The sequence below is a fragment of the Haliotis cracherodii genome, unplaced genomic scaffold (assembly GCF_022045235.1).
Source record: "Haliotis cracherodii isolate W230 unplaced genomic scaffold, xgHalCrac1.p SCAF_16, whole genome shotgun sequence".
NCBI classification, from domain to species: Eukaryota; Metazoa; Mollusca; class Gastropoda; order Lepetellida; family Haliotidae; genus Haliotis; species Haliotis cracherodii.
This window is the reverse complement of record NW_027266271.1, coordinates 25,634,905-25,648,517: the sequence shown is the minus strand read 5'-3', so window position 1 is coordinate 25,648,517 and position 13,613 is coordinate 25,634,905. Positions and strand designations below refer to the sequence as shown.

The window sequence follows — 13,613 nt, the reverse complement described above, 5'->3', positions numbered from 1 at the left end:
AGTGAAAAGACTCATCCGACCGCGGCCAGTTTTTACATGCGATTGATCCGCTGTGAATGAATACAAGATCTTGCTGACAGCTGCTGCACTTCTGAGACAATTTCTTCGTCAAAAAGGCGTGGGTTTTTTTAGAAAGAAAAAGGCATGATGGGTGTAAATAAACTGGGAATCCCCCGAGATGACAACATTTGAATCCGAGTCTGTCATTAGTCAGTTGAGAGAATTGTCCAAAAACAAGAATCAATATTGATTGTCTTGAAACGGCATTGAAACCAGGGACAGGTCTGCAGGATTTATTTTCAGGAAAATCATAACCTTTGAAATAGCTAGAACCTCATCAGTGCTGGTTTCAAAGAGAAGATGTCTTTATTGTGTGGTTTTGATCATGTAGCGAATGACAGGTTCATTGGTTACCCTTACTCTCAGTGCTTCTCGTAACATCAGGTTGTGATAATCACCATGGATTGTAGGTGTTCAGTTGATGTTCAGACCACCAACACAGTGATATATTTCATCTAGTCTTCAGAATTAAGATCTAAAAGTCGTTCATGATGTCAAAGGGGTCATGGGGAAGTTGGCTTCACTACAACTTCCATTACAGAGTTGGTTCCCTTAGATGTGCCAGGATTCTGTGATCCAGGTTTGCCCTGATTATCATCCTTGGTTGGTCAGCACCATACCTATGCTTGTGAGTTTCACAAATGTGGTCAATATCTAAGATATCTAAGACCTGCATCACTTCCCACAACATGATACTTAATCCAGCTGACAATTTGTTAAAACCTAAGATCACTGTCTTACAAATGTAAATATTCAATATGCATATTCACTTATCTTCAGTTGTTAAAGCAATACACTGAACAAGCTTCACCACACAACAACAGCTGCGAGTGGCACGTTACTGAACCAGTTGTCTCACAGCGACTTCTCTTGCCAGTGATCTAACTAAATTAGATTTGTTGCAGCTCGGAACTACAAGTCATGTCTCTGTTTCCTGAGCGTTAGATTACCACTGTATGTGCAAGACTTTTCAGGAAGTAAATGAGGTTAACGGAAGGAGAAATTATCCATGCTTGTAAGGGCTGAAACCCAGACCCCCATGTTAGCAATTGTAAAGACCGTTACCTGCATGCTTCTGGTACTCACACATTGACAGCAGTATACTCAGTCCATGGCAAATACTTCCAAATTGACAGAGAAATATTTTGTGTCGTCTTGATCATGTCTCTCTGAAGTTGAATCAGTTATTTCTGGAAACTGAGCCTACAATGGACTAGGAGACTAATGTCAGGCTTAAGGTCCCAAATTGTCTGAGAGACTGCAGGATGGAAATACCACCACTTTAATCTCTGATTGATTACAAAGTTTAGTGCTTGCTTTTTACTCTGACCTGACTTGGTGCCTGTGTAGAGAGTTGTGGTTCCTTTGATGAAGATTTTACTAAAGGAACTTGTCTGCTCTGTTTCCTTCTTGCAGATGCTTAGAATCATTGAGTCTCTTTGTTAAATCTACAGATGGTAGACTTTCTTAGGTTTTTTTGTCAAAGTGTTTTCTCGTAGATAGTGCTCTATATTTTCTGTTAAAACATTTTTTATTTGGATAAGAAGTTTGACTGAGATCGTTATGGAGAAATGAGTCGATGTTTTGTGTAAGAATTGTCTAAATCCTCTTGTTGTCCTTTCTTAGATATTCAGTTCTTGGATTTACAGCACCTTGAAAGACACATGTCTCAACTCTTGTTAGTCCAGACCCAATTAGTCCTTCTTCCTGATGATTATTTTGGGATTCAGGGGACGTTACTCTTACATAGGTTTCCTTAAGCTTGAAATCTGGATATACAGATGATTTCAGATTAACTGTGTACATTGTCAACACCATTAATCGTACATGTGACATGGCCCCTATTATCGTTTCTGTTTGTCTCGATGGAAATAAATGCAATAAAGTTTTCTTTCTTTGTCAGTTTTCGATCGTGTTTCCATTTCCCCCCCCCCCCCACTGAGACATGTGCGGGTGTTTTTTAGCCAGTCATTTGTCACATACGTAGCAACCGACATATATTAACCGAGCTCCAATCTTTCAAATTAACAACAGTAAGGCAAATCTCTACAGCAACAAGAGAAGTTGCATGTTGTGTCATGTTTTCTGAATATTGTGCAGGAATGGAGCATTAAGGTCTGGAATGACCACTGAATATGTGTATATATGTTGTGACCTTTGAAGATCTGGGCTTCTTGTCACCACATCCTAGCAATGGTAAGCTATATCTTTTGGCAGTCATTATGTCAGGGGAAAAAGTTGGGGCCGAGTTATGGCCATGTACTTAGGGAGTGTCTGATGCCAGTCTTAAGACCCGTGAAGATCTGGGGTAGAATAGGTCTTCAGCAACCCATGCTTGCCGTAAAAGGCGACTATGCTTGTCGTAAGATGCGACTAACAAGATCGGTTGGTCAGGCTCGCTGACTTGATTGCAGCATGTCATTGATCCCAATTGCGTGGATCGATGCTCGTGGCATCAATCACTGGATTGTCTTGTCCAGGCTTGATTATTTACAGACAGACCTCATATAGCTGGAATATTGATGAAAGCGGCGTAAACCAACAACAAACCAATATATATGTTGTACAACAGGACATACGAACACCAGCGGTTGTTCAACCTGCAGACAGACATATACCCTTTGATATCTCCAAACCTTATATTCATAGTTCGTCGATCATTGTATTTGCAAAGCTAGGATCGTCTTCTGATGATGATAATGAAGGGACTGAAATCTTGCAAAAAAAGCAGTGGTGGAAGAAATATACTTGAAGTAGATCAAATCACAATAATGACTGTCTAAATGTTCCGTGACTATCCGGCATCTTCAGGTTGTGGCGTTAATCAACTGAATCACCGTAATGATTCTTGACCTTTGCAGAAAAGCATACAAGAGTCGAAGTTCATCAATAGCTTTGTGTGTGACTCGTCTTTAACCCTCATGCTCAATCCACTCAACTCAGCTGCAAATGTAATTACAAAAAACAGAAATTGGGACCAATTTATCTAATTCCATGAGACTCTTGGAAGTTCATTTTAACGAGGTAATTGACTTTTTGTGAGGACTTTTTTTTTAAGGGCTTTTTTTGGTGATCATTATCTTGCTATCTGTATTAAAGGTATGTGTTCTTTCGGAAGAACCGATCCATCATTTAGGTGTTTTTTATTGAAAGGAGTCTGCACGTTTTCAAGTTGAGGTGTTTAGTTTGATAGGTCATAACAAATTGATTTTTTTTTTAGAGGAATTTTGGTAAAAAAAATACCAATAGTTTTTAATCTATTTAAAATGGCAACAAATCCATCATTAAATGGAAATGATAGGAAGGTGGGGTTACATCTAGGTTGAGTTTGTATCTCGCCTCTGTGGTCTAGTTGATAGAGCATCTGTCCAGAGAGCGGAAGATCATAGCTCAATCCCCAACAATACATGTTAAAAAATGGTACTTAATTTTACCCTGCCTTGCACTCAGCATTAAGGTGCTAAAACAAGGACTTGTCTGCTAGGAGTCAGTATACTGTGTCTGAGAGGGTATGCATGTTAACCTGTGGTATGGTATCTCAGTGTGCCAGCACTGTTACTGTCATTAGTCCAGACGAGTACAAGCAGCCACACACACACATGCATGCACATTGCTCTATACCTGCATTTATCTTGAACAGCACAATGTTAAACCCCATTTCTCCTCACCTGGTAGTACTGATATCTCTGTGTCCATGACCAGAACCACATACAAGAAAATAATTTAGTTTGCAATTCCAAATAACAAACAAAATAATTGTTTTGGTGTAAATATTCAATTAAGACAGATCAGGTGTCACAAGTTTTGGGGAAGCAGAATATTTAATGAATATATTTTTTTCTGTTTTTTTAATTATGGGTCTTAGATTAACTATTGATTTTGGTGAATTCTTCCTTCAGATGAGAGTTTTTTCTGGTAAGAAACTGACGTGACAAAGTTAAAGGACAACACTTTATTTTGCCCCACAGTCATTATACCTTGACTCAGTGTGTAGTGCACGATATTCAAATGGAGCTTTGAAAATCAAGATAGACATAAGTAGTTGCGAGGGAACTATTATCAGGCTGATCAGTACATTACTAAAAACTATTACTAGGAACAACAAAGTCAAGACTACAATAATCCTCTGTTTTACTGCAGGGCTGGCCAACACATCACTAACTAAACTCATTTACAGCAATAGACAGGGTTTATAGCATCTTTAGATGGGGTTACATCTTTGAAGGTCCAGAGCTTAATTGCAAGTGAAAGTGGACCTGAGCTAGCCAATGTTGTTCACCATGGAAGATTAACTGGCTTGTTTAATGTGGGCAACAAGGTAGAACAGAGACTCCTGGGAGTGAAGAGACAAGACGCCCAGATTGTCGGGATTACAGTTCCACTTGACAATGGTGCATCATGGGAAGCATTCAGCGTAGTTTCATCAGCGTCATATATTTGAGAAATGCGTTTAAGGGCTGTCAGTATAATGTTTCATTTTAACAAAAACATTTACTGAAGTGTGACAATTCTTGTGAAAATAATTTGCCTGGATCTTCCAGTTTCGATTCAGTGGTATCTTAGTCGGTAACATTTCCTGATGAGGATCAATTTCAATTATGTAACAGGTGCAAATTGATTTTTTTGTACCTGTTCAAGCCTTTTTGAACTTGTTTGAACGAGTTTAAGCCTGTTTGAACCTTCTGACGATGGAAACTCTGTTTTTCTCTAATTAAGTCTGCTGAACTAATGGGCATAGAATGTCTTCAGCTCCGCTTGTCTGTATGTAATCTGTGTCAGGCCATGAAATGATAACTCATATTGATTCATTTTTTGGTATCATTTTGTATCTCGGATGATTTCATCTCCGACAATTCACGATTTGCTTTGTTGTGTGTTTTAAGTACCAAAATATGATGGTCTTCGTCCAGGAACAAATTGTAAGCTTTTAGGCCCAGCATAAAGCTACCCACCATCTAAATCTTAGAAGCAGATTTAGAGAGACATCCCACATGAGCTTGATGAGGGCAAGACAACTATCTACTTCAGACTTGATAAGCCTTTAAGTACTCCAAGATTTCTTAATGTCTTCTGTGCTGACAACAAACATTTTAATTTCTTTATCTGTTAAAATGGACATTTTATCATCAAAGGATTTCAGTTGAGATTCCAATTGTTACTTCTTTTAAGATTAGGTCTAGCACGTCTCCTGTTCTGATCCTTATTGTAAGTCAACGTCAACTTTAATTGCAATCTTAGGTGGGGGATCATTTGTCTTGTGTTCAGCTGACACGATGATGTATACTTGGCAGCACTGTAGTAGAGGAAAGGCCAGCAAGGCACTGTCTTGTACAGTGGGTAGGTCGCTTTCAAAGCAGTTTCTCCAACACTGAGTCTGATTTACCTGGTGTGAATTTACTCATCTGCAGTTTCTGTGATTTAGTTTTAGCGAAATCATTTAAGGATGAGTCCATAATTTTTGGATTTGCTAGAAATGCAGGTGAATCGAGAAATATGTGAGTGTGAGTGTATTTTGCTGCAGGAGAGTTGAAATGTCATGCCTGTCTTTCTCAATCTGGTATGAAAATTCAAACAGAATTTGTGTTATTGAAAACTAGAAATGTATTGAAATGCAAACAGAATTTGTGTTGTCGAAAACTAGCAACCAAATGAAATTTTGTGACCTTGTTTTGTCGACAGAAACCATCTGAGTCTGAGGAGTCATTACTTTGAGTTGACCAGGATTTCATGACATGACAACTAAGGCATGGGAGTGGGTTACACATTACGACTTGAAACTCTAGACAAATTAGTCTTTAGACACAAATGCCAGCACCAAATGTCCTGACCGTAATGCCAGATAAGCGTCTGATTGTTGAATTTCTGTTGCAGATGCTGTAGAGAAGAAGGCCAAGAAGAGGAAAGCTCAGGAGGTGGGTGGGCTACAGGAGGAAGACATCAAGGAGGAAGAGGTTGCAGCAGCAGAGGAAGAAGAAGAAAGTGGGGAGGAGGCGGCTGAGCCAGACGCAGACGGTGACGACGAGATGTTGGGTAAGAAGCGGGCGTTCCCTACACATGGGGCAAACGGACACACGCTGAAGGCAAAGAAAAGGAAAATGCATGGGCCTCCCACGCCCAAAAATGCCCTGATGCAGCTAAATGAACTGAAACCTGGACTGACATTCCAGTTTGTGTCTCAGACTGGCCCTGTGCACGCCCCGGTGTTCACAATGTCCGTGGAGGTCAATGGGCAGGTGTTTGAAGGAGCAGGGACCACAAAGAAAAAGGCCAAACTGTTGGCAGCTGAGAAAGCTTTGGGATCATTTGTCCAGTTTCCTAATGCTTCTGAGGCACATCAAGCCATGGGGAGACAGATCCTCAATGCGGATTTCACGTCAGACAGTGCGGACATTGATGTCAATTTGTTTAACAACTTTGAAGGTGAGAAGGGCAAAATGATTGAGACCACGGAGGCAGCCCCTGCTGCTGTTCAGAACGGCTCCAGTCACCCTCCGGGACGGAAGACAGCTGTTCCTTCTCAACCTACTGGAAAGAATCCTGTGATGATTCTCAATGAACTCAGGCCAGGTCTGAAGTATGACTTTGTATCGGAGACGGGTGAGAGTCACTCTAAGTGTTTTGTGATGTCAGTGACTGTAGACAATGAAACATTTCAAGGATCAGGTCGAAACAAGAAACTGGCAAAGGCTCGTGCAGCACAAGCCGCGCTGACCAAAATCTTCAACCTTGAGTTCAGCCATGCTCCAGGTACGTAAATTTGTTTAATCAGAGATGTAGCTATTATGTTCTTTTTTCATTGTCAAATGTGACTAATTGGCAATATGATTGTCAATTGATTTTTGTATATCAATACAGGCTGCCTAGCCAGCCTGGGCCTAGAAGACGTCTTGACATAATGTGTGTGACATCACTTACTCAGCATGTCACAACCTACACTTTGAAAAGTCACTGAGCGTCCACTTGTTATGTATACAATAATAGCTGTTGAGGAAAAAAAACAACTTTTGACAGGAAAGAAGCTATGATAAATATGAATATGAATAATACAATCTCACTCACATGTAACCCAGTCAGCACCATCATACAATCTCACCATCATACAATCTCACTCCATGTAACCCAGTCAGCACCATCATACAATCTCACCATCATACAATCTCACCATCATACAATCTCACTCACATGTAACCCAGTCAGCACCATCATACAATCTCACCATCATACAATCTCACTCCCATGTAACCCAGTCAGCACCATCATACAATCTCACTCACATGTAACCCAGTTGTCCAAAGTTGTAGCACTGAAAGCTGAAGAGGCAATGAGACCTCACCAAACCTTGAAGTCATGCGTTATTGTTACTGGGGGAAATCCTTTTGACATTATGAAATTCGAACATGAGTATGAGAATTGTCTTCCAGGACATTAATTGTGAAAAAAACCGCACGGGATAAATCTCATAAATGAAAGTGTATCTACCCAATGGCTACATGATGCGCAGTTTCCACTGAAGACCAATTTGATTTCAGCCAGGGCTCAACTGCGTCTCAAGTATCATCTGTTTTGTGAAAACAATTGCTTTTTTGGCACAAAGTTTAACAACAGCTAAGCTTTTTCCACACAGGAACGCAAACTTGATGTTCTGATGAAATATGTCTCTCAGAAGGCAGACAGGTTTACGAGCAATTCCAAATTGAAGATATTCTGTTGCCTCGTGGGAAGAGTTATGATGTGAGTGTTCCCTGTTTTGGGGTTGTGAATACAGTTATTGACAACTTCGGTAATCGTGTGTGATGGACGCATAGACCAGACTCGGCATTGCTGCAACAATAGCCATAAGAAGAGATTGAAATGAAGGATGTCACGCCCTGACAATCTTGCGCTTGTGGCTTACATCAGTCTCCTGATGGGGAAGATGTAGTTTGATGCTGTGCAGTCTGTATTGGTGCTTATATATAATTCCCTCTCAGCTGCCCCATCTAGAATATTGCAGTCTTAATTCCCATAAAACGAGAATTGTGCAAAGATCATGGTTATCAAATACAGTGGATGGAGGCCAAAAATATTATTTGACGATAATTAAATGGATGGATGAATTATTTAGTATCGTCATCAGGGTACCTTTGTCCCACTGGGATATGAGTTACAGCACAGGATCTCAGACGTAGGATTTGAATGAAAGTTGTTTTTCTGTAGGGATTTTGTAACTCCGACTCACATTTATTTTGATTGGATTCTTCTTTATAGTTTTCGATTGATACAATCTCAAAATCAAGACTGAATTTTTAGATGTCCAAGTCATAAGTAGATTTGAATAGTTGTCCTGATAACAGAAGGAATGAGAATCGTCCGTGGATTCAGGAATTTCCACAAATTTTAGTGACCACAAATGTGTTAAAATCTAATGGCTTTCCCATAAACACCCTCAATTTATGGACCATGCTCCATTGCAAATAAGTTTCAGCTGAAAAGGAAAATATCCATTCTCATCACTGTATCCTGTTTCACTTGGAGAAAGATGCTTTTGTTGGCTCTTATTTATTGAAACAGTTTTGTTTGATTCTTTCATAACGACACAATACTGGATGATATGGGAATCAAATATTATTTTCAGTTAATCCAGAAGCAATTTTCAGTTTAAGTAGAATGGAAGTACCATGGTCATTAAATCCACATAGACCAACCAATTAAAATAGGATTTGTAGGCATTAGGAAAAAGTAATTTCCCTGAAGTGACATTGCCTAATTGCCATGACAACAGGATTCCTGGAACCAGTGTCCACATTGTATGGCTAGAATCATGCTCTCTATCTATTATACAAGTCGGGATAGATTCCTAGGTCCGATTTCACCTCTCATTACTTCCCTTGGATCTTTTGTAACGTGAACAACTAAGGTTGTTTTTGCAGTTTGATGGAATCGGAGCTTTTTGTCTTGATAGCCTCTAATGAGCAGCAGAATATTCGTCATTAGCTTGAATTTCATCAGAATGTCATCTTCCAGGAGAGTGGAAAGGAGTATTACTATAAACTAGGTTGCATTTTGATTTTGATGAGGTCATTACTGGGATAGTTTAGTTTAGAATTTCATGACATTCTAAGCCAGAGACTGCTTGTTAAAATCTGTTTGTCTTGTAGAGAATAAGGACTAGAAGTTGTGATGTCTGCCTTATTTTAGGCTTCCACACCAAGTCCGGCCTGGTTGGGCTTTATGAATGATCATCAACATTCTTGGGTACCTGGTGGTCCAGTGGTCTAAGGCCCTTAATGCAGCAAGGATCTGCTTGTCTGAGTTTAAAACCCAGATTTTTCAAATTTTGATCCTAGATCTGTCAGCACCATGCTAGTGTGTGTGAGTGTCACCAAACTTAATGTCTATAGTCCCAAGGTCTTTTGGTCGTGTTTCAAATTCCCATTTGTATCCTTGATTTGTCAGCACTGTTTCCATACCTGAGGGTTTCACTAAAGTGGTCAATGTCTGCTGCAGCCTGCAACACTTCTGGCCAGCCTCACACATTTATCTCTCTGACTGCTGCCACTCAGTTTTCCTGCCTGAAATTGTCCTGCCTCATCCTTTCAGTCAAGTTTTCTCCTTTTACTGTCATAATTAAGTTGAGCTTTCTTGAGCTTTGGGCTTGTGGCTGCAGATTGTCATCAAGGTTTGCACAGGCTTCATGAGGTTGAATTGGGTAGTCCTGCCTGGAAAAGGTCTTCAATTTGACAAAATATGCAAAATTTGGCAACCATTGTTAACTCCGCTGTTAGATAAATATATTAGAATAATGTTTTCCTCTAGTAATTGTGGGAGCGGTAGGATAGCTTGGTGAATAAAGCATTTGCTTGTCACACCGAAGACCCTGGTTTGATTCCCCACATTTGGTACAATGTGTGAAGCTAATTTCTGGTGTCCCAGGCCGTGATATTGCGGGAATATTGCTAAAAGCGGCGTAAAACCATATTCACTTTCTCTTTCTCACTAGTAATTGTGTGATATCATCATGTTGCAAGAGAAAAATCAGTAACTTGATCAATAAATAATATTAAAACACTAGTGTGTGGGTGAAGTAGAAACATCCTAAGCAATTTGTTTGAAAGCACACTTGGATGTTACTTTGGACCTTGAGAAGTGTGATTGTTGCCTTGAAAAGGGCTTAGAAAGGAGTTCATTTCAGTGGCTCAAGCTTTGTAAGAACCATGGATATCATTCAAGTCTTGTTCAAGTTAGAGTTACACCCAACTCACTCCCTTGGCACTATACCCTGCATTATGTGTCCTGATACCAGAGTGAAAGTATGCTTAAACTTTTATTCCCCTTTTTGGGGTGAAGTTATTGAAAATATTTTGACCAATTCATATTGTGACTTAATTAAAATCGGTTTACTGAAATAATGTAAGAAAAATATGAGAATGAAAGGTCGTAAATTGTAGATGAAGTTTGATCCTTTTGTTTTTGGCTCAATCCCTAGAGAATCTCATCCAACTAAAATTCAGCCATCTTATCCTCTATTTCACGTTTGAAATATTGCAAAAGCAATTATTATGTCCCAACAGTATGGGTGATTTTCCCATTCCAGCTAAGGATGTCATTGAGTGCTAATAACACAATTCTAAGTTTGTCGTCCTATCTAATTTCTGGTACAAGTGAAATTATTTTTTGTTTTGACCCCAAGTTTACCTCTAACCTTTACCCTAGCCCCTATCAGAAATATGTGCACTGATATGTTTTACCCATGGGGTTATAATTTGTCATATAATAATTATTTCAACATATTTATTTTTCATGAAAAATTCCCATCATATAAGCAGATTAAATTTGGATGATTTATTCATCAGTTTTGCTGGAACCTTTGCCCCTTCACATTCATCCCAGCAAGTCTACTCAAGTCGGTCTTTGTATGCCACTATGCATGCAGATGCTTTCTGATTCACCCTTTGGGAGTACATTGTCTTACTGGTTTCATATAAAGTATGGATTTTGAAAGTTATAAAAAATAATATGACTTCATTTAAACTATAAGCAACACTGAAATTTATTCATGGTGTGACAGAGGAAGATGATTGATCAGAGTGCATGGTCATGTTAAACAATAGTGAATAAAACATGCTTACATTTCATTGAGGGAATCAGGGGGTCACTTCAGATCAAAATAAGTTCATTTTCAATGTGTCTCTGACGCCTTTATTGAAATTCTCTGATTTTGAACAACTTGTGGACAATTTATCACTTCCATCTACCCCAAGCGGTACTATGGATTCATCTCTGGCACAGGGAATTATAGAGACGGATTGATATATACATATTGCATGTGTTACAGACTTCCTTGTCAAATATAGCCCTTTGGGGAGTCTACGGTCGTAATAACAGGCTCTGGCTGAAAGTGGGTAGTCTTAGGATATTTCAGTTATTTCTTAAGTAGTTTTGTTATGTTAAGCTCTTCCATTTTTCTGTTATTTTCCGTGTGTGTGTGAAATAGTGCATAAGGAGAAAGATGCTTTTGAGCTTTTTGTTGTCAACCTTGTGTGATGGAATTGCAATACATTTGCCTCCATTCCTTGATTTCCCACCACCTCCGTGGTCTTGTAGTAGAGCGTCCGCCCGGAGAGTGGAATGTCCGGGGCTCCATCCCTGGCTCTGTCATACCAAAAGACGTTAAAAGATGGTACTTGTTGTTACCCTGTCTGGCGCTCGATATTAAGGGGCTAAAACATGGAGTGGTCACCTCGGAGTCAGCTGAGTGGGGTATTCATGTTAAACTGTGGCGTGGTATCTCAGTGTGCTAGTACTATAAATGGGCATCAGTCTGGACTAGTAATAGAAGACACGCTACCAATCATTGTGCTTTGTTATTAACCTTTTGTTGAAGTTATAGATGAGGGGGGCTCCTAGATTCTGTAGCTACACCAGCAAACTTCAAAGACCCCCTTTATTTCGGCCTCTGGGTGCGATATGTGAAACCCATTCTTGGTGTTTTCCAACTGGGATATGGCTGGGGAAAAATCGCATAAAACGATTTTCACTCACTCACTCACTCCACATGTTAGGTCTTAATAAGGGAGAATTAATGGTCTTCATCTGGTTCCTGTGATGTTGCGAGCTCTTGACTATGGAGGTATCGCAGACTTGTAGCACGTGGTCAGTCACTACCTTGCCATGATTAAGGAGATCTGTGAACAAACTCTGTGGTCTCGTCAATATGGATCTACATGTATTGGCTTCTCGGTACATAAGAAAATCCCTTTTGTAATGTTCAATAACTTTGCTAAATCAATTTATCTTCTCTATCCAGGCTGCTTTGGTTGACTGACTATTATCAAAGGATGCTTTATGTGGTATTCTCAAGTTTTCTCAACTACTAAATTCTCAAGAGCCTTTAGTTACCCGATGTAAAAAAGTTCCTGTTTATCATAGAAACTTAACAAGTTGACAGAAGTAGGACATAATGTCAGCAATGTAGGATGTTTACTGACAAGGACAAAACATGTCTCGGAATACAATGGGTAACTTTGGAAAGGTACTGTCATTTGAGAATGTATTTATTGAGTTTTTCATTATGGATAATTATGGTCAACTCCATTGTCATAATGGATGTCTCCAGTAGCATTGTTGTCGTGAGAGTGAGTGAGTTGGGTTTTGATGCTGCTTTTAGCAATATTCAAACAATATCATAGTAGAGACAGAAATGGTCTTCACACACTGTACCCATATGGGGAGTCGAACCTGTCCCTTAGGAATGAAGTATACTTTGACCTCTAGGCTACCCATCCCCTTGTAGGAACAGACTACTGTGGAAACTTAGTAGGACCAGGTTTGTCCTGAAACTCTCACACAACACCTATCAGCATTGTGTTTATAAGGGAGGTAACCCTTGTGTCTATGATGGATTGGTCGTCACCATTGGGAATATTATCAATATTGTGTAATCACGATCCATAGGATTTCTCTCCTCTCCTCTCTTTTCGTCTCGTCTCTTCTCTCCTCTCCTTTCTTCTCCTTTCTCCTCTCCTCCTCTCCTCTCCTTTCTTCTCCTCCTCTCCTCCTTTCTTTTCCTCTCTCCTCTCCTTTCTTCTCTATCCTCTCCTTTCTTCTCTCTCCTCTCCTCTCCTTTCTTCTCTCTCTTCTCTCCTTTCTTCTCCTCTCTTTTCTCTTCTCTTCTCCTTTCCTCTCCTCTCCTCACTACCGCTCCACACACGGCAACACACCTCACTGCACCACTCACTCACTCACTCCACTGGATGAAGAGTGCTGCAGCAATCAGTGTTAAGTGTCCCGTAACAGGAGGATGCAGTATCTCTTCAGCTGCCGGTACTAATGGGTCACATGTCTCCAGGTTGTCTTCTAATGTCTGCAATGTTCATTACACAACTGCCAAATGAAGCTGTGCTGATGTGATTGTGAATTATACAGTGATGACATTATGAAGCTAAGCTGTTGTGATGATCTAGCCTCTGGTTAAATGTGGCAATTGTGGCCAAGTTGAAAGCACTTCAGTACCTTAGGTGCGCAATTTCTGTCAAATGTCTTCCTGTGCTTTGATTTTGTTGTAGTAATTTCCA

The 13,613-nt window shown here is 39.9% G+C and overlaps 1 protein-coding gene across 4 annotated transcripts in view; it reads left to right on the top strand.

The window, feature by feature from the left end:
• LOC139464004 (double-stranded RNA-specific editase 1-like) overlaps positions 1 to 13,613 on the top strand; it is a 224,287-nt gene that overhangs the window by 178,912 nt on the left and 31,762 nt on the right. For 3 of the 4 annotated variants that reach the window (XM_071245498.1, XM_071245500.1, XM_071245501.1), the window contains one exon: positions 5,932 to 6,807. In XM_071245498.1, coding sequence (XP_071101599.1) covers positions 5,932 to 6,807 — 876 coding nt within the window. Of the gene's footprint in view, positions 1 to 2,216; positions 2,257 to 5,931; positions 6,808 to 13,613 lie in introns of those variants that run through there. The other variant, XM_071245502.1, reaches the window with a different exon arrangement.